The following is a 23,034-nucleotide window of genomic DNA, read 5'->3' on the forward strand; positions in this document are numbered from 1 at the left end:
TTGTAGAGTTTTGCTCTTTGTTTAGCCAACCATAGTGGAAGTAAGTCAAAGAGTAGTGATAGACATGCTGTAGGGCCTCATCCAATAGGTAAGGAAATTTCACACAGAGAGAACTGAGGAGTCTCACTGTGTGTACCAAAGGATGGATTTGAATGGTCAGAGAGGGTATTGCAGAAACTTGTATATCTTTTCAAGGCATAACTAGAACCCAGAAATGCAAAATATGTAAGCAAAACCTATGTTTTGGGCCAAACATTATGATGTGAAACTAGAATGACACATTACAAAGCTAGTTCAGGACATATTTCTTCTCAGAAATCTGATGTATACGGGATTTACAAGATGGTGTACACTGATCAGCAGTTTAATTTCCCCAATGTGTGAAATAAAGAAACTGAGAAATAAGAGCTAGTATTTCTGCCAGCTTGAGTAAAATTCAATTACTGCCTGGTAAATTCACTGCATTGATGCCAACAAAGAAGACATTTAGAGAACCTGAAAGCATATCAACTGGAAAAGGTGAAGAGAAAATACTGACTGTGAAGAATCCTGCATCAATTCATCAAAAAACTGTTCAAGCGTCAACTTTGGTACATCATTTGGCTTCCAGTAATTTAGAGGAAAAATAAATCAGATGTACTCAGAAGTGATTAAAATAAATCAAACATTGAAGGAGTTTATCAACTTAAAATAACAAAAGGCTGGTTAAAAATAGAAGAAGCTTTAACTAGATATCCAGATGAACTGATACAACTCCAAAAATCAGAAGCCCAAATGAGGAAAAGGCTGGATGAGTATGAGACTTCTTGAGAACAACTGTTTCAAATTTTTTAGTTAGAATGAAGAAGAGCGCATAGAGAAAACCTGAGATTTTAAGCTGTATCAGGGAAACTGGAAGCAACAGATTGTATTAATATTCTGAAAGCAGAAATAAGCAACTGGACTGTATTCCAGGGGTGTGAGAATGAAGTTGCTCTTCTGTCTATTTTCAGAATATTTTTTTCTCCTAGAGGAACAGGCTAAGGAGGAAGCACAACAGTTTATCCAACAAAAAGCAAGTCATCAACCAGAATGGGACTCTGCCTCTCATTCATCTGACAGAAAAGCTCATAGAGAGACTTTGCTAGTGAAACCTTTTCCAGTGTTATAAAGGAAGATATGTCAACAAACTATCAAAAAACAATAAAGACGAACACAGAAAACGGCAACAAGATGTCCACAAATGGAAACGAGCCACGTCTTTGTAAAATTAGGAAAGTTTTAATGTTGTAAAGCAACACACTAAATAAACTACTTTTCGTCCCATGAAATTACGAAACTTTCTCAGACAAGTTACCAAAACAGTGGAAAATGCATTTAAATAGTGCACTTAGAATAAAACTTTGGATTGGTCCATTTCACCTCTCTGTCTCCCCCTTCAGTTGCAATTGCTAAATAGGCACAGTTTAAATACAACTTATATACATTTTACACTGTGTTACAAAGTTGCTCAGATTAGTTCCTTCTATAAAAACTAATGAAAACCAAGAAGAAGGGACTACAAACAAACACTTATAAATATATATAAATGTAAATATATGAAAATGACAAAAGCACTAAAATCACGTTTACAATATAGTCAAATGTATAAATAATGCTCTGTGTGTGTGTGTGTGTGTGTATATATATATATATATATATATATATATATATATCAAATAGGTATAGCTAAAAATAAATATAAATAGATATGAAAATTCACAGTACATACAGCATTATTTATACATGTGAAACTAGAATGACACATTACAAAGCTAGTTCAGGACATATTTCTTCTCAGAAATCTGATGTATACGGGATTTACAAGATGGTGTACACTGATTAGCAGTTTAATTTCCACCGTTAAAAAGTTGTTCTCTGCACAAAAAGTTAGCTTGCTTAATTTATCCGGGAAAGACCAAGAATCCTTGCAAATCATATAATAATCAGCAACATTTGCGCATGCATAATGTTACGCTATTCCTTGCATCAACAAGGGGGCGCATGATTTTATTTCTATTTTATGTATTTTAAAATTGAAAAGTTTGGCCAGATAACCTTTTTACATGCTTTCCATATATTCTTTTACATTTTTTTATATATTTCTACATTTTATACTACTATTATCATTAAAATATAATACTTATATGTACTGTGAATTTTCATATTTATTTATATTTATTTTTAGCTATACCTGTTTGCTGTATATATATACAGCATTATTTATACATTTGACTATATTGTAAATGTGATTTTAGTGCTTTTGTCATTTTCATATATTTACATTTATATATATTTATAAGTGTTTGTTTGTAGTCCCTTCTTGGTTTTTATTAGTTTTCATAGAAGGAACTAATCTGAGCAACTTTGTAACATAGTGTAAAATGTATATAAATTGTATATAAACTGTGCCTATTTAGCAATTGCAACTGAAGGGGGTGATGGAGAGGTGAAATGGACCAATCCAAAGTTTTATTCTAACTAAGTGCACTATTTAAATGGATTTTCCACTGTTTTGGTAACTTGTCTGAGGAAGTTTCGTAATTTCACGGGACGAAAAGCAGTTTATTTAGTGTGTTGCTTTACAACATTAAAACTTTCCTAATTTTACAAGGATGTGGCTCATTTCCGTTTGTGGACGTCTTGTTGCCATTTTTTGAGTTTGTCTTTATAAAGGAAGATGTTTGAGAGAGAAAAAAAACACAGGAGTTGACTAGAAGAATCAGGAGTATCTTGGACTTGAACCAGAATCTGGTGTTGAGAGATGGAGATGAACAGGAAGATGACTAGCAACACTAAATTTAGTGAATATATGGGAGATTGTAAAGCATCAATCACATTTGTGATGTATGGTTTTGCAAGAAAAGTTGGCTGAGAAAGATTGCACCTTTGCTGACTTGTGGGTGGAGTATAAAGCCTATACCCCCTTTCCTGTCAGTAATGTTTAGAAGGACACTAAAAACGGAAAAAGTAACTTGTAAGTAAATTATTTGTTTGTAATGGTATTTATATAAAATATTTCATAATATAAACTGCATGTTATATAGCAGTTTGTGTGGTATGTAGTCAGGGGTATTTCAAATGTGGGGACCAGGGTTAAGTCTTATCAGAGATTGTTGTACATGATTAATATATTAAAGTAAAAAATACTTTTTAGTTGTAAGAAACATAGGTTTAACATTGTAAAATGAGAAGAAAGGGTGGACAGAAGTAAGTTTAAAGTTAATGTGCTGTAATCTTGGACTGTTGGGGTGGGGCATAAAAGTGCACTGAATATATAGTTGATTTTTTTTTTTTCAAAGGCGAACTTCAGTTTAATGTCCTTTGCTTAATCTAAAAACATGTTTTCTGTAGGTAAGCTTAAAAAATAAGACCAAATAATGAAAGCCATGGTAAGTGCCAAGTTTCTTTTGTATGCAGTTGTACTAGATTTTTTTTCCTGGGAGTCAAGATAGCTGCAGCTGAAGGCAGTTGTACTGTTTTGTTCTGAGTGAAACTGATAGATTCCTTCATGCACCTGTACAGTTGTTAGCTGTATTTTTCCTCAGTGCTGACTGTTTCCATGGAGATGAGCTGTTTACAGGTGCAAGCAATTAATCTTGAGAGCTCTGAGCACTCTTTGCTGAGGGAATGCAAAATTTAAGGGTACAAGGGCAAGCAGTTCACTAAAAAATAAAGTTTGAAGTTATTGGAGTTGTACAAGAAGAAAACTAGACAAGGTAGCCGAATGGTCCCTCAAAGGTAAAAATCAGAACAATGATGAAAAAAACAAAGGTCCAAACATCTCAAAAATGTGTGTAAAGTAACTTTAATATAGACACAAATCTTTTGAGCCACACTTACTCTTTTTCAGTGCAATATCAGTAAATTAACACATTTCTGACATCTTATATATTAAATAAGCCAGCCTATCAAAAAGTAAACTTTCATCAAGTCTTCAAAGATGCCTTGATATTAAAATAAGAACTTTTTAAAAAAAAACTATGCACATATATGAGCAATAAATATATAATATGTTATCTAAGCAAAAAACATTAAAACTTGCAATAAAAATCAAACATTTAAACATTTAAGCACAGCCGTATGTCATCATTAAATAAAATTATGTTTATTTTTAAAACTGGTTTAATATTATTCATGGTGATGAGCCCTAGTGGTGCATCATCTCTAAAGTAGTTTATCCAAACTGTAATGCATTTAATAGAACAATGTAAAATTTAGCTTTAGTTAAAGATAGATGGTGCACTTTTGTAAGGCTAAAAGTTACTTTTTTCTTGAAAACATAGAGGCTATTTTTAACATCTAGGAGGGGAATATGGATACGAAAAGAACACACACCAATCAGTGTAAGTGAGAGCACATGCTGTAATATGCACTTTAGCACTGGTAACCTTAAACTTGATTTTTTGAAGATGTACATAGTTTTCTGTGTTTGTTCCAAGTTAATAGGTTATGAGTGTGTTCTGAGAATGTATTTGGGTTTTGTTTGAGGGATATCATTAAAACAAAGTTTTGAAAATGTGACGGGTTCAAATAGAGATGACAAAAAAATATAAAAAAAATTCTATAAAAGATCAGTCTGTTAAACAGTGTGTGTGCATGTAACACTAAAGTTAGAAATACACATTCAAAAAAGCTGTAATGTATAAATAGGTGGGAACAAGATGATCTTATCATAATGTCTACACTATCCATAATATCTTGGAATATAAATGGCCTTACAGATATAGACAAAAAGGTAAGGGTATTATTGAATTATATTAAGAAATGCAGAGTGCAAGTAGTAAGGCTGCAGGAGACACTTTTGGGAAAAAATGAGCATGTGAATTTGATAAAGAAGAGATTTCAGGATGGGTATTCAGCAGAATATCAGGGACAAAGGAAATGGGGAGTAATTATACTAATTACTAGAGTTGCTCCAATAGGGATAAAAGAGGATGAAAGCTAATAATGGCAGATTTGTGATAGTAAGGGGCTATTGGCAAGGAAGGAGGGTTATGCTTGCATGTATTTATGTTCCACCAATGACTGCTATTATGGAGTTTAAGAAAATGTTGGCATAATAATCAGCTTTCAGCAGAGAATATTACTTATAGGTGGGATTGGAAACTGAATTGCAACACTGAAGATGTATGTGGGGTCCTAGAAGGGAAAGTATAACAAAAGAGGGTAGATTTCTGAAAAAAAATTATGAAAATATTTGGTATGGAAGACGTGAATTCAGTAGTAAGAACTGAGAAAATTTGCTTATTATTCCCCAAAGGTACACTAGCTGGGCTACACTAGATAAAGGTTATATTTCACAGGAAAAAGTACATTTAGTTAAAAGATTTGACACACATTTAGTAACTGTTTCAGATCGCACACCAGTAAAAGCTAAGCTAAAAATGCAGAGCAATGAAGTAAAAATGAGACACTGGTGCTTTACCCACCTACCTGTTAAAGAGAGAGAAATTTGAGGAATGGGTAATGGAAATTATTCAAGAGTTATTAAGGTAGATTGAAGTTTCTTCAGAAGCTATAGCTAATGAGTAGGAACAATGAAAATGGAGTTTAAGACAGGATAGAAATAAAAGAAAAAGAAATATGGTAAAGAAGTTATATGAATTAGAATGGATGGCAAATTATAAAGTATGCATGAGTCTAGAAAGGTTGCTGTTAAGCATCTGTTTATAATAACTCCAGAGCACAAACACTTTTAGCACAACGATGTATGCAATAGAAAGCAGAAAGGGTTGTCATCAGGTTAGGGGGCCTATAACAAGAAAAATAACCAGACATCCTGCAGAGGTATTAGAGATAATTTGGAAGTGTTATGAAAAATTGTATAAAGCAGAGAAGTATGGAAGTCAAGAAGTAGCACAAATGGAAATATTTATGGAAGGTGTGAGTATGCCAAGGCTAGAGGTATGAGGCTCAACAATTAGTTAAAATAAGAGGAGATGAGATAAAATGGTGATGTATAATCAATCTGCATGAAAATCTTCAGGAACAGATGGTATTCATGTGGAAGTTTGGAAGTTAGGAGGGAGGAAAGTGATAGAGATCTGAAATATTTTGTTTAACAGTATTCTAAAAGAAGGGTAAGTACCAACATCTTGAGTGAAAGCTGTGGTGGCTCATCCAAAAATTCATCATAAAATGGCAAATCAGAGTACAGGCAGATAATTGGCCTGGAATCAATGAAAGCAGCTCTATTGCACCAGTTTTAAAACTGAAGGCCCTGCAAAGAAAGAAAATTAATTAACTAAGGTGCAATTCCTTATGAAGTTATCTTATTTTTCTAATGTATGTACTTCCTATGCATTGTCTATGTAATTTTATGATTTTCTTACATGAATTTATAATGTATTTATATGACATATTTATAATGATATTTTAACTTTCCATTTATAGTCATATTTATTATTTGATATATTTATAACACTTTTTTAGGGATATATGAGTAAATCCAACATATTTTACTATTTTTAATATATATTTTTAACAATACTTAATACATCTATTTAGTATTTATTAGGTTATTACATATGCATGTCAATCATACTGAGGGTCCAATGAAAAATGAAGTGGCAGTACAAAAGGATGTGATGCAACAATTTTAAAATGCCTGATTAAGTTTAACATTGTTTTAAACAAAAGCACTAACACAGTCATTTATTTTTAATAAAGTGTCTTTTGGAACTGTTGGATTTGTGGCCTTTAGATGTGGAGACTGAGCTACATTTGCCCTTTTTATTTTATTTAGTTTGTGCTTGTTTTTCAACAGTTTTTAGTTGAATCTTGAACATAAGTTGTTAAAAAAAGGATACCTAGTAGTGCATGTAAAATCTTCTTCTTTCAGCTTTTACTGGTTAGGGGTTGCCACAGCAGATCACTTGCACTTAGTTAATCAGTAAGTGGATGTTAGAAAAGATTGAGAAGAGAGACTGGATAAAGAATTTACAAGGGAGTAATGGGACGACATATGTATGGCAAGTGTGCAACAAAGTCTAGAAGTTTTGGAATTTTTGCTTGGAGCTGTTTGTATAGATATTTTAATATCCAAGGCAGACTCCAAAGAATTTTCCCTCGGGTGGATAACGAATACTCGATGTATGATGGGGAAGGAAGGAAGAGGTAACTGGGAACATATGTATTGGGAGTATAACGACTTGGCAGCTTTTTTTTTTAAATTCCCTACAAAGTAGAAATATTGACGGAACAAATGGGTGTAACTAAGGAAATGATTCTTTTGAGCAGGGGCACGGGATATGAATTGCCTACACGTACTAAGGCCTTGTTAAGTTTAATTCTGTTGACCAAAAAAAGGAAGCATTAGAAAATGGGAAGCACTAAACTAACTGTATTTGAAGTGTTGAATATTGTAACAGAGATAAAAAGAACTGGAAGTAGGATCTTTAGAAAAGGGTAGGAGCAAGTTATATAAAATGAATGGAAGTTGTGGGAACAATGCATGCTGAATAATGTTCAGGAGCAGGAGTGAGGTTTAAGGGAAGCAGGAATTGAGCAATTTATGTAATGTTGGATTGATGAAAGTTATAAAAAAAGAACATGATGTATAATATATGTGAATGTTAGTATGGTTTGTTTTCATTTGTATTAATGTATGTTTATCTATGTCTTAAGTAATAATTTAATAAAGATGTTAAAAAAGGAAATCTGCATGCATAAAATTGACTTCTGACAGAAAAATGCATAATATGTCATTCTGAGGCAGAAATCAGTAGAAAATGCTGTAATTTCTATTTAAGAAGTCACCTGAGAAGAAGAGAGACTCTCCCTTTAGGAAGGTGATGGAAAGAAGTATGATCTGTATGCTTGACAGTAAATGAGGAAATTGATTGTTTGAATGGGCCTTGTGTACCTTAGCTGTTAGTAACATTTGTGTTTCTTCAACCTGGGCCATGTAATCCAGACTTCAAGGGTGACAGTGATGTAATGTATCATGTAAGTGACTGACTGCTTTGGGACATGAAATAGAAATGCAAATGAACATTTTTTTCTCCACACACAACTCATGAAAACAAAAATGTTTCATATTTAGAGGACAAAAAAGCGTAGAAAAAACTTCTTACTTGCATATTATGGGGGAAGTAGTAATGTAAATATTAATCAGTTAGGCTTACCTTTTTCTTCTCAAACCAAATTTAGTAGTTTTTCTCAATCTTTCCACAGCATTTCATGAAGTTTCAGTTTACCCTAAAAAGGAGCTGCCTTTCTTCATTCTCTTCACAGCTGGTTTGTGCTCATTTACAGCAATGCTTGCACTTCTCACACATCAGTTTCCAGAGCTCATGGGAGTCTTTGCAAAAGCAGTAAGTATATGCCTTTTTATAACCTGTTGATAGCACATGAATGAACTTTAGGATGCAGTTTTTGTCACAAACAAGGGTGTTATATTTCAGTTTGTTCCTTGGCACATAATGGTATTGTCCTTCTTTAAAGTATGAACAGTTAAGTATAACCAACTGGCTGTTCAATGTGAGTTACTTTCATCTTTGAACTCCTACCAGATGGCCTGTAGTACAGTCTAGAATAGATTATTTGCATTGCAGCCAGAGAACAAATGACTGAAATGTTTACCAAAAATGCTTTCCCTCCAAGAGTAATTTACCTATTTGCTCGATGTCTCAGAAGCTTTGCCTGTGTTTGTTTGTTTGTGTCTTTCGGCTTTTCCCGGTTAGGGGTCGCCACAGCGGAACTCCAGTCCGCTAATGATTGGCAGTAGATTTTTACATACTGGCTTGCCGGGCCTAACGCACAACCTTCAATGAAGGAACGCCCATTCACGCATGTCACCACACAGAAGACGCTCTAACTGAGAATCGAACGGGCAACATCTAACTGTGAGGCGACAACGCTACCGCAGCACCACCAGTGTATTTCCCTTAAATCATTCCACTAACTCTTCTACAGCACTTAATTATCTGCAGATACCATCAATACAGTATACAGGTGGCAGTTTCTGAGGCACATTACTGTCAGTGAACTACTGTTTTACAAACCTAAGGTATTCATTCCACAGTTCACCGCTCTCTGGCTTGGACATCATCTCTCCACTTAAAAGTAGAAGAGTGTGACTACCATCCAGTTCCTCCAAATCAGACCTTAAGAGGAATGATTTGGCCTATTTCCTGCAGATGATCACCCCACTGGGATATGACACTGATGATAAGGAGACATTTTGGACTCTCTGACAGAGGATGTCTGCATCACCAAATTTAGTGAGGGGCCAAGGAAATAGAGATATGTAAAAAGTGGATATCTTGAGTTAATGGGCATGTAAGAACCCAGACCATTTGTCATTCCATCTGTCCTGCCCACATTTGGGTATGTTTGTCATATTTGATTCAGCTTCCTTAAATTCTTTCTAGCTATATGCAAACCAAAAATCTGACAGATGCTACAGTATCTAGGAAAAGTATAAATGTCTATATAAAAACCCTGTGGTATACGCACTGGTAGTCTCCTTGGAAGCTGCCATGGGGTCCAAGCTGGCAGATGGACCTGTCACCCTTCCTCTTGAAAAAGAAGGCAGAATCCCGGACCATGTTGGAGAAAAGCTATACACTTCAGCACTTTAGCCATCCTGGCATTTCTTATGATCATTTACCAGATCTGCAGAATGAAATCTTGTAGCAGATCAAAACATTGACATCCCAGATGATAGTATTATACAAAAAGTATCCACTTACTAAGACATTATTCTGAGTGGACCAACACACACAGTGTGGTTAAGAATCAGTGGACTACTGTAGCGGAACAGCATCCTCCAGGATGGTGCTGAGGAGATGCATCTGGATCAGGCTACAGCTCTTATTAGTCCATGTTAAGGTGCAGGTGCATGATGCATTGACAAGGAATTCCTGTTTGGGCTTCCCCCCACAAGATGTATTCCATTACTAGTGGCTTCTTTCAATCAACTATTTCATTTGCTGATTCCCAGGTACAGTAGGGCCTATCTTAACAAGTTATGGCCTTTTCTAAAAAGCTAACAAAAACTGATAAGTGTTAGCAAAAAAGGACATTTGAAAATAATCATTTATGCAGTAAGCAGGGCCATGGGTTGGTGAAGAAGTCTCATTTTGATTGCACCCCCTCACAGGCAATGCTGACTGTCCCTTTCTCCGTCCTATACCTCTTCCCTTCTGTTGTAGGCTGATGGACGTGTGGGTACAGTCCACTGTATCTAAGAGGAACAGAATAAAATTTATTTCAGTACTGCTCTTTATAGTGTACTTGTGGTCTCCAGAGACCAAGTAGATCTTATCTTGAAAATAGGAAAACAGTTATTAGACTGTAGTGCAGTAAGGAGGTACCAGCTGGGCAGAATGGAGAGGGGTTTTACTCTAGGTTATTTCCAAGAAGGACCAACACTGAAGAAAAGTTTTCAACTTGTCCAATCAAAACAAGCTTTTGGAAATCAGGGCGTTCAAAATGTTATTACCCAGTGGCCTGTGGCTTTTATTTGCAGGTCATTAGCCACATAGACTTGAAGTATGCTTCTCTACACATGTAGGTTCACCAAAGCCATTTTCACAGATTCAGGCTATGGAAGCAGCACTTTCAGTTTGCCTTCTTTTCATTTGGTCTCTCTATCACATCAAGGGTCTTCATCAGACTTCTGTCCCTGTTGTTTACACTTGGCTCCCTGTAAACGTAATTTCAACAGTTGTAAATTTCCTTAGCCCTGATAATATCCATCATTACCAGCCTAGGACTTTCCCCTCAGTTTGCACAAATATAAAGTAGAGCTATAGAAATGAAGATGATCTTCCTGAGCACACTGTTTTCCAGAAAAAAAAGTGATCTGTTCTTGCTCCTGGAGACAATGATGATGATGAAGTCTTTTTTTTTTCCAGTTCTGGCCCAGGCTTAGGGTCTCTTGTCCATGGAGATTTTAAGAGTGATGAGCCACATCTCGGTGTCTGTTGTAATGCCTCCAGACGGATTATACTAAATGAATATTCAGTGGTACTTGTGGAGCCTTTTACTACAAAACTACTACTTTCTCTCCCTACCCCCACCTCCTCTCATTTGATTCCACTCATTCCAGCCATAAGAAAAGAAGTTTTATGGATGGTTGTACTTATGGACATTAGCCAAGACATAGCCAAAGACAGTCCAATGACCATTTCAGGACTGGGGGAGAGATTTTATATGTGGATGCTTTGAACCTGGCTTCAGGCTATCATAGGTGGCACACTTTGCATGCTTCATGGTGAGTGGATCCTGAAGTAGGATGATGCAAAGCAGGCCGATTCGTGTGAAGGCAAATATGTTCCTCCTCCTGTCTGTGAAGGATTTTAAAATTGACTATAGATCAGGCCCTGTAAGAGTAGTGATAGACAATAGTTCAGTAATGTTCCATATAAAAGGAAAAAGACAGTGGGGTTGGGCGCTCCTGACTGCTGTGCATACTGGTCATGATGGTGAGGGAAATATCAGTCCACTGAGGGATCAACATGCAGGACATCTCCATTCCTACAGCCCAGAATATACCTGCAGACAGACCAAGGTGGACGTGGATCAGCACCTACAAATGGAAACTGGAGCCACAAATATTTTGGGACATCTACAAGAGGCTGGGGTTCTCATTGACAGTCCTTTGCACATCAAAAGAATAACATCAGATTAAAATATTTCACTTCAGGCTCCCCAGTCTAAAGGCCTAGGTGATGGGCACCTTCAATATGACATCGCAAGGATACCCATTATGTGCTTTCCTCTGTCCCTGATTCTAAGGAAATTGCAAAAGAAGTAAGATTAGGGAAGTATATTAGGGAAGTATTCTGGTGGTCACTCCCTTTTGGTCCTGGCAGCTGTAGTTATCTACTGTAATCCATTTGGTTGTGGAAGAACCTGTTTCTATTCTAGCACAGCAGACTTTTGACTCAAGAAAAAATAACCTTGTTGCACCCCTACCCAAGTACCTTAAGGCTAGAAGCATGGATACTCTCAGCCAATTACCATTGTGCACCACTGTGCGGGTCTTCTGTATGCTGTCAACCTAGAATCATTCTGGGACAGTCGAATGTCAGACAAGGTGGTTCAGATATTGCAAGGAGCCAGAAGACCCACACTAGGAAGTCAACTGGCTAAGCAGATAATATTTTCAGTGTGGTGCTCTTTCAGAGTCATTTCTCCAAAGTGAAGTCCAGATCCATAGATTCTGCAGTATCGAGCAAATCTACTGGCCAGGGATCTTCCCTTCACTTATGTCAGATTGTACTTGTCAAACATTTCTGCATTATTGTGTCTGCAGCTTCAGTTAAGCTCATGCTGCTTAGTAAACCACTTTCTGATTGCATAATTTAAAAATTGTAGAGGCTTTACTTACCGTCAAGCATTGGTAAGTTACAGAGGTTGTTGCAGGTGTACTGCATGTAGGCAGTGGTATATTTGGTGCCACAGTTCCGTTACATGTCTGAAATGAAGGAAGTCTGATTCTGTCATCCTTTATCATGGTTTGCTTCCCTTGTGGTTTCTCCAGTGAGTCATGAGACTTCAGAGATGCACACTGATTCTGTTGTGTGGCTTATTCTGTCAGTTTGCTTGGTTAAGTATAGCGATGTATTGCATTACCATTATACATTTAAAAAAATGTCCATAAGTGTGCAGAGGAAGTTCTTTGGCAAAGCACTTAGCCAGATGTTTGTCAGCCACTTTAAAGCTTTCAATATGTGTGTTGTTGGCCTGAGAATTGTTCATTTCAACAGTATGTGAAAAATGACTTTAATGGAAAAATCTACTTTCTTTTTGACAGTGTGTTGAGTCGTTTGCACATGAATTTATAAATGTAGTCTGTACCAACTTATTTGGTTTGGAAGGCATGAATTGGTTTACTTATGTTTTACATGTACTTCAGTATAATTGTTAGTTTGTTCTATTGAGATTGATAAGTAAAATGTACCGTGTGCAATACTAATTTTACATTGTTCTATTGATAGGTTAGTTTCATAGTTTTGTGGACAGTTAGCAGATATGAAGTTTAGGAGACCATTGAGGAACCTAAACCAGTTTCCCAGTTGTCCCCAAAACACCGTCTAGTTAAATGATTTGCTCAAAGTCACACAGCAGGAAGTGAACACTGAGGGGAATCAAACCCTGAACCACAGGAAACAGTTTAACATATCTTAGCTTTAATCATGTGCACTAACTGCCAACCAAGGTATCACAGTGCTGATGTGTTTCCTTTGTGCATGTAGTGGCTGAAATGGATTGTTATAAACCATTCTGTTATCCCAGTTAAGAAACATAAAGTAAATAAAAACATAAAATCAAAATAACCATGTATTGCACTTCCACTCTCAAATGCAGTGGTTGCTAATAACAAAAGAAAAAGTCTAACCCATTTAAGTGGTTATTTTTATCAAAAAGTTTATTTAACAGACTCTTGACCCTGATCCTTGAGGGTGTTTTTTTTGGCTTGTGGTCAGTTGGTGATTTTTTAAAAAAAAAAGGTTGCCTTTTTTCTATCTTATTTCAGACCATTTTCTGAATTATTTTATAATTTTGTAATTTTACTGGCATAACTTTCTTAAATTCAAAAATAGACGAACAGTGTCAGTAGTAAAGCATTCTAATGTACTGAAAATGTCTGACAGCTTCTTATTTGGCACTTAGGATTCTGAGACTGAAATATTAAGGGATTTCGTACCACGTATACTTGAAATGTTGTTTAGTTATGAGGTGACTATTTCGGGGCAATATTCTCATGCCTCCGATTCTGTTTTGTCATACTAATGTGCCACAGTCATGTCACCACCTCACATTTACTTGTAAACAGATTTGTAATATGAAAGGAAGAGTTAAATATACTAGCTTGTTTGCTTTTTAAATTATGCAAACTGGTGCAGCACTGTGCTTTGAGATTACACTGTGATAAAATTAGGAAAAAAATTGACTGGTTTGCATCAGCAGGTTCTGAAGATAGTAGCTGAACCACCATGGTCTATGGTATTGTATCAAGTGTTCCCTTTTTGGATCATTCTGTTCAGAATGTGTTCTTTTGGGGTCTGTGTACTGAATTTGAATGTTCCAGCATGTAGAAAGTGCTGTTAAGGGGCAGCTGATTATACAGCCACTGGCTGGTCTGCCTTATGATAAAATTATTTCCCTGTTGCTATTAAACAACTTCTTTCTGCAGATTTGTGATAATGTGACAACTTCACAGCATAGTTGGAACTTTATTATCATAGGTCTTCTTTCCCACTTCATTGAACAGCACATTACTTTTGTTCATTACTGCTCAGTGCTGGGAGTCTGAGCAAAAAAAATGTCCTTAAACTTGAGGCCTTCCTGACACTGGAAAACACATGGATATCTGTAGTTGCTGAAACATGGCTTCATACCAGAGTACTACACCTGTCTATGATTCCAGTTGCCTGGGAGAGGGAGGGGCGTCAAAATTTATCTGCTCCCAATTACATCACTGAAGGTCGCACATGACACTGATTTGGAACTCCTGCATGTTTTCTCCCAATAAATAAAGCCAGTTACCACATTACTGAGAAGTATGAATCCCTCCAAGTGCCTCCTGATTACCATGATAACTACCTTGGTAAGCTGAATTCCCCACCTCTTAATCCCATTGCTCTAAATGTATGAGACTTTAACTATCCATTTATTAACTGGAATTCTTATACTACAAATTATAAATGTCTAGCAGTTCCTCAATTATATCAATACTAACTTCTTAGACTACATAGCCCAAGTTTCCACCAGAAGTGACAACATACTTGGCCTCATTCTTACAAGAATTTCCTGTGCCTGCATCTCTTACAAGCATTATCTCTGCCTGCGCACCTATTAATGCCATCCCATCCTTGATCATCGCTGACTACCAAACTGTCGTCTTCTCCCTGAAAATTACTACCATCCTGCTTAGTAACTTTACTGTGTTCAGGGATTGCCGCAGTGCCAACCAGCTATCCCTGTAAGAGGGCCTGAAGGAATTCAGAAGCAATCTACACTTCTGCTGACGCAGCTAGTGAAGCTGTTGAATACTCCATCCTCTTTCAACACAAGTGTAATTAGAAATTCAAAAGTAAACCAACAAACTATGATGAGAGGAAAAAAATAAGTGCTTCAGATGGAAGATTTCTCACCTCATACCATAAGAAGGTATGTAGGCAGGTCAGCAGAGTAATCAGGCATACTGTTATGAACACTAAGGCAGGAAATGAACCGACTCAAGGACATGCTTAAGATGTTTTCTAACTGTATTAGAAGTAATACTCTACAGTGCGCACAGCTCCATTTGAATGGTATGACCTGTTCTGATTCTGAAGCCATAACCAACATCATAGCTGTCAAATTCAGTCTCACTCTCACCCCTCTCCATTTTCACTAAACTCCCTTTCACTCAAAATCATTATGGACCTGATTCTTCAGCTCTACCCCAAACCAAAAGCAGTAGCTTTGTGGTCCTAGGACAGTATGCCAGGCTGTCTCCTAGTTAGTACAAAATGAAACAACTTTTGAACCCCTCCTAACCTTTTCAGCCATATTCTCTCTCTCCACACGGTATGTACCCTTGCTCTGGAGAATGGTAGTCATTGTTTCACTCCATAAGGGTGGTTCCAACACATATTCTGCACTTATGGTTCTGTTATTCTCACCAGCATCATTTGCTGAATCATGGACTGTATCTTAGTCAACTTCATAAACAATGAAATCCATGGTCAGCAAACCCTTAACCCTAATCACTTTGGTGTAATGAATGGTAGAACCTGTCTTTTTACTGTGCTCAGTTTCTTTGAAAATGTAGCAGATGCTATTAATAAAGACCATTCCATTCATTCTGCTTATCTGGATCTTACTAAAGCCTTCAATATGATTCCCGCTGTTGGCATTATTGGCAAACTTACTTGACTAAACATGCATCCATGTGTCACCTGAAAGGTTGTCTTCTTTGATGGCTAACTGGAAAGGGGTGAAGTCTAGAAGCATCTGGAGGCAACTGTCTGGTCCTCCATACATACTTTTACAAAGCATTACAAATTCAATTCCTTTTCAAGGTCCAGGGCAGGCTATTCTAGGACCATTCTTGAGGGGCTTCTAGATCCGTATTCTTCCTCCCAGGTTGGATATTGTTTAGTAAGCATACCTGTATATAACTGTAATTGTAATACAAACTAGGGTTCTTTTGTGCTTCTACTTTATATGTTTCTTTTTTGTTATTTATTTATTTAATTCAGAGTGAATGTGTGGGAGAGAGCCAGGGCTTTGTGAAGCTGGATGGTTGTTTTCCTGCCTGGGAAACAACCCAAATATCCTAAAGGCTCCTGAAACAGTGAGGAACTCTAACATCCAGTGTTATGGGTAAGTACAACTTATACAACTCTATTTTCTCTGCTTCACTTTCAAGGCTGTGAGACGACTTCCATGTCAGAAATATAGGCAGTACCAAAACGACTTGCTGCAACAACCTCATCCTTCATCATAACATCAGCAAGACCCTTGTATAGATAGGATCCTGTGGATCAAGAAAAGGTTCCATTGTGTATTGAAAATGTAACATGTTGGTCTTGTTCAGGTTGGGCCTTGCTCCTTGGAAGGGTACCCACAAATTTACTTCTGGGTTAAGGAGTATGGCCATCACTTGAATGAGGTGGCAGAGCCATCTAGTAAACTCTCTGGGTTGCATTGCCAGGCTCTGTTTGGTCACCCAGGCCATCTGCCAGTAAAAACTTATGAGCCAGTGTTTGCTGCTGCTGTGCACTGTTACACGTAGTGAAGTCATCTTTTAGTTCTACTGTATTTTCTTGGTCAAATTTTACCATATGTCACTATGTTTTTGTGACGGAATTTTGTTAGGGAGCAACATGTGGAGTCAAGGCTTCACTTATACTGGCTTTTAGGTGACCCCAAACTATATTTGGCTACTTTTCAGCAAGTACGGTGCCTTACTCTTCTTTAAAAGACGTAAAGTTCAGCACGTCTAGTTTTAGATTTTTATTTATTTATTTATTTGTTTTTGCTATTGTCCTTTTCAGTGTTGAACATTTGTCACAAATGTTGCCACTGTTTTTAATAAAATTTTCAGAAATTATGTGCTTAGTATTAAGTATGCATTTTAATAATTTGAAACACAACAAATAGAGCACATGTGTTATGCCTCAGTGTTTTTTTTAGACAGTATAACACACAAAAGACGTAAAGTTCAGCACGTCTAGTTTTAGATTTGTATTTATTTATTTATTTGTTTTTGCTATTGTCCTTTTCAGTGTTGAACATTTGTCACAAATGTTGCCACTGTTTTTAATAAAATTTTCAGAAATTATGTGCTTAGTATTAAGTATGCATTTTAATAATTTGAAACACAACAAATAGAGCACATGTGTTATGCCTCAGTGTTTTTTTCAGACAGTATAACACACAGATAAACAGAAATATAGTTATTTGCTAAGATACCAGGCCTGGGATACAGAAAGGCTTACCACTATGTGGAAGTCTTAACACTGAAGGTTGCATCACAATAAGCCTGAGTGCCCATAGCGTGGACTGTGGGCTCATTCGTGAGGCTGCATGCAAATACAGCAGTCTGGTAGAATGACTATTACAAATTAGCCATGTGGTCTCTGCCAGAAACAGCTGTGGCACTAGAGTAGTGTGGTAGAGCAGTACTGCATTGTGTTTTTTGCTATGAAGAAAAAGTGAATGCAGTCAAAAAGACATTTGCCCAATTACCCCCATGGATGGTTTTGCAGCTTGTAGCACCAGCAAATGCAGATATTGTGGAGCCATCCCTTACTGTTTGCATCTGCATGTCTGTGTAGACATGTTTGCGAGTCTGAAGGGGTATGTATGGAGCTGTATAAATGAATGTGTGTGCGTGTGCGTGTTTGCACTTCTGGGTGCTCACTGTTATTTATATATATATATATATATATATATATATATATATATATATATATATATATATATATATATATATAGAGAGAGAGAGAGAGGTGACCTGCTCTTGTTCTAAAGAGTCCTTGGTCAACGTTTATTTAATGCACTGCATTTGGTTGACTAAGCAGATGGTTGGCAGGTGTGCAAGATCACACACTTCTTGGGGTAAGGGATTGTGCTCTTTCCCCAATATTATGCAGTTTCAAGGTTAATTGGCAGGGGGTGTGGGAGGTGTAGGGGAACTTGCCTCCCTGGAAAAAAATGTTTTATTTTTTTTTTAGTTGAAAGATTAAATTACCATTTTTTTCCATTGCACACGCATGTTAGCATATCAGTATTCACTGTCAATCTTTTGCAATTGACATTTAGAATTGACATATGGGTTACTCCATGAAAGCGAGCATACCCAGACATATTTTGTCTGTGTATGTCTGTGACTGATTCTATAAGTTTGAGCTTGTGTGTAGAAGCTTGTATATGCAGCTGTATGTGCTAATTAGCTACTAATGAGTGTTTCACTCTGTCTTAAGATGGACGCTGAATAGGAGAGCCTTACTGTTTCATTAATTGATCAACCCATGTTAGCCACTTAATACTGGTGGCAAGTATCTGTGTGAATCCCAGAACAAAGCTGAAGAGCAAAGAAATGTAGTAGGCATGGGTTGTGAAAAAGTACTTTTACTCTGAGTCAGGAGTTGGCTTGTAATCATAAGCAAAAAAAATGTGGTTCTGTGGTTCAAAGCCCAAAGCCACATTGCACATTTTCCACCTCTGAAAAAAATTAAACCTACACAAAACTTTAGGAAAATGAAAACCTGCATAACGTCATTGATCTGCATTATAATTAGAAGATAAACTGTATTTTCATATATATATATATATATATATATATATATATATATATATATATATATATCATGGTAACTTTGTCGAATGGATACTTTGGTTGACCTCTGTTTAATTGGCACAGTTTGGTCAGCTAAACAGATGGCTGACTAATGGGCAAAATTGACGGTCCCTGACAGGGGAGTATACCCTTTTCTCAGTGGATTATGTGGTCTTGGAGTTAGAATATCTAATAAGCAGAGGGTGTCAGGGGGGAGGGGGGATGCAGGGAATGCTTTCTTTGCATTTTTTTTAAATTTTATATACACTGAGATTAATTCTCAGCACATGCATAGTAGCACGTCGACATGCATAATATTGATCACTTTGCTTCAACATTATGCACATCAACATGAATGGTATTTGATCAGTTTATGTTGATTTTTTATATCTATGTGTCTATATATATATATATATATATATATATATATATTGTGGATTCACTGTATAATCCTGAAATACTGAAATATCGAATTTCAGTATCTCTAGACTATAAAGCCGAAAACTCACAAACTCAAAACCCAAAACTGCAAAATTCAAAAAACACTACACCACACAAACACACACAAATACACCTATCTCCCAACAGTACAACAAACCAAAACAACACACACCCACCCTCCCCACAACCCCGCTACTTATATATACCAACTCCAAGGTCGCACTAAAAACCAAAAGACAGAAAACCCACAACCACACATTCTACACCCCCTTGCACAAACACACATCACATACATACAAACACCACCACTCTCAACACTTGTTCACTCACACTCTTACCTACCTACCCTAACCCACATCTAAACCCCCCCAACACACTCACATACACACAAACAATCCCCAAAACCCTTAAGAAACATTACAGTTATCTAACGCGCCATCACCACTGCAGGTTCGTCATTTCCGGGTTCGATATTCTGCAGTTTTGCGCAACTACAGATTCGTCACTGGTGTTGAGATACTGAAATTCAATATTTCAGTATTTCGAGATTCCAAAGTGAACCGATATATATATATATATATATATATATATATATATATATATATATATATATATATTTTTATTTATTTTATATATATATATATATATATATATATATATACACACACACACACACACACACACACACACACACACACACACACACACACACAATGGATATGTTTCACTGACTAGTCATTTTGTCATAAAGAGAAAAAGCCTGTACAATAAAAAGCAGCTGGTCGAGCATTACCACTTTTCCTGAGCAATATTACACATCTGCAGGGATTAGAAAATTAGCCCTTTTCCACTGAAGTGTGATATCTGAGTTGGTGTATAAATATATATATATATATATATATATATAATTAGAAGGGGGTGTGGGGGTACACGGGGGGCTTGCTCCCTTCATTATTTTTTTTCATTTTCAGTTTTGAACATTTACACTTAATGTTATGATGATCAATTTTATGACAATTTTTGTAATGTCATAAATCCATATTTAGATGGATAAATATAGATTTATTTTTTTAATATACATCAAGACAGAGTCATTATATATGACTGGATACCTATCTTAGTCCTTATGTTATACTACACATTATAAAAATGTTTTGTGTCATATTTGGATGATGTGAATTCTTTTGACAGCTTATCTTCCATATTGCTTGGCATGCATGATATGGACTTTGGGTTAGCATGGAGTGGAGGTTTCAGGAGTGATGCAACAGCTTCTTGTTGTTGAAAGCAGGTGTGCATCTCTAAGTGGATTATTAATACATTTTTTTAGAATCATGTATTCATATATGCATTTAAGGTAAAGAAATGGTGTATTATATAAGATTTATCCATTAGAAAAAAAACTGCAGTTTTATGTTTAGAATCAGAAAAACTTTTGTTGGGTTTTAATAACAGACAACTGGATTTCAGTTTGGGAAAGGCATTTCGGTGTCAAAGGATCCCGTAGCATTCTGTCATCGCTGCTGGCATTTCTTCTGTCTGGCTTTTCCTCCAGTTTCAGGGCTGTCATCTCGTAGTCCCAAAGATATGCATGCAGTAATCTGCATACATGCTAAAATGTCTTATTTCTTGCACCTCTTCACTTATTAAGCTATCTAAAGGGTGGTAGTTAGTGGAGGGGGGTGTTAATTCATTCAGTCCGGCTTTTCTAAGATTGCTTGTGATTATCTGAAATATTATGTGCAGTGCGAATGCTAACTGTAGTAGGGTGCTCTTTGATCTGCTCTTTATGAAAAAAAAAGAAACACCTGTGCTACAAGAACTTTGGCAGGACATGCTAAATCTACATCATTTAAGGACTCGAATTTCTTTTAAAAAAGGGTGAATTCTGATAATGTTGAAGTGCATTACTGACATTTTCTGGAAATTATAAACTTTGATTAGTTGAAATGATAACATGTTGCCTTAGACTGATAATATTTAGATTTCTAAACAAATACAGCTGTACATTACACTTTATTTTGAGCACATTACTTTGCAGAGCAACCTTGAACTGCACCTGCTTCTTTAAAGTGGTCAGGCTAAGCTGAGACAGCAGCCATCTAGGGAAAACTAGTGGTCTTTAGTCACTGCATCATCAAAGTGTACAAGATGTATCTTGTATTTCCTATGAAACATTATCAGTGGACACTTTGTGCTACTTAAGAAGTTTGCTGACAGCAGCTGTTTGGTTCATTTCCTTAAGCATATAAATTAAAAATGACCTCGATTGTTTACCATGATTTTATCCCTTAAATATGCTTTTATCTAATTGCTGGTGTAAAACCAGCCTAAACTGAGGACTTTGTAACTGATGCATCATATGTTGTTGGAGCTCAAATCCATGACATGGTATGTCTCAGTTTCTGAGTGAGTTCATGTTAACTGTTACTGTCACCTGTACCAAATGTCAAAGTAGTACAGTCAAAATCTACAGCAGTCACTTTTTAATGGATGGTACACTTTTCTCATTCAATGTTCTTTTTACAAGTTCCATGTAAATTCAAGTAAGGCATTTTATGTGAACAATAGTGTGGAGAAGGCCAGCAAGACATCTGTGGCAATAAGCTTTAAAAATTAGTAGCATATGTTTCCAGAGATGTCACTAGTGTGTGGCAAAGGGGACAACTGTCACAGGCACAAAGTGTTGGGGGGCACGATCAGCAGATCCCAATAATTCTTCATTTGTTACCAGCAAAATGCCAATATGGCATTTGTGGTCATAAGTAACGCACTGTAGAAAAGACCTTTTTTTCTTAAAATGAAGCACTGTTGTTCTCTGTGTGCAGGATAAACTGTAGCAGCTGCTTGTTACAAATGTAGCAAGCTGTTTGCTAAGTTTAAAAGTAGTCCATGGAATGGATTTGTTGAGGGGGGGAGCCAGATCCAGAGGATGGCCCCAGGTGCGAAAATACCTAGCTGTACCTCTGCATGCAGCTACCAAAGCAGTATGACTTGTGAACCTTGTACTACAGTGTACATGTGCAGTGGGTTCTTAGTATACATGCATACCTGAAGGAACATAACAGTTAATGAAAAAGAGCAGAGAGAGAGGTGATGCCTTCCCTCCATCATTCTATAGAAGTGCTGTAACAAAAGATGTCACAGCTCTTCAATATAAAAACTGAACCATATTTAAAGAATATGGAAACAGAAAAGCCTTTACCTTCAGAAAAACTGTATGTAGATATGCTCCGTCTCCTAATAAATGCTAATGGTCTTTTTTCACAGTACATTATTGTAAGTGAAGATTAATAAACAGTTGTACACACATGTATGCTAGTTCAGAGAATAAGAAGGAGCTGAGCCCAGTACCTTTGAAGTTTATGCCTGCCCTGATACATTATTCTCAAGCAGTGTTCTCTGCTACAGTAATGTTAAGTTTCACTGTCTAAAGTACCATGTAGGACATAAGCACAAAATTTATAAAATGTTACTAGCTGAAAAAAAATGCATACTTCCTTTCATTGTTGCAGTTTAATTTTACTTTAAAATTTGTCTTATTTTTCTTTCTAAATCCATTTATTCATGTGCAGTGTTTCACTTCTATTTTGGAAGGATTTGAGTTGTGTCATAAAGCCCTGTTTAATCAGAAGAGCACTTTAACAAAACAGCTAAATAAAATCATAGATAAAATCAGCCTTAAACATTATGGAGGGAAAGCTCTCTAACCTGTATGCATAAACTTCACCTTTGTATCCCTTTACCTGTGTATAGTCACTGTTATGGTCTTATCAGCACGATTT

General features: G+C 36.4%; 1 protein-coding gene across 6 annotated transcripts in view; it reads left to right on the top strand.

Annotated features, from left to right (window-relative positions):
- Positions 1-23,034, top strand: part of ST7 (suppression of tumorigenicity 7) — a 1,957,536-nt gene that overhangs the window by 1,901,973 nt on the left and 32,529 nt on the right. For all 6 annotated transcript variants that reach the window (XM_044088709.1, XM_044088710.1, XM_044088711.1 and 3 more), the window contains one exon: positions 8,197-8,336. In XM_044088709.1, the coding sequence (XP_043944644.1) occupies positions 8,197-8,336 (140 nt within the window). The remainder of the gene's footprint in view (positions 1-8,196; positions 8,337-23,034) is intronic.

This window comes from Protopterus annectens, chromosome 11.part0, assembly GCF_019279795.1.
Source record: "Protopterus annectens isolate FY-2018-M chromosome 11.part0, PAN1.0, whole genome shotgun sequence".
Lineage (NCBI taxonomy): Eukaryota > Metazoa > Chordata > Ceratodontiformes > Protopteridae > Protopterus > Protopterus annectens.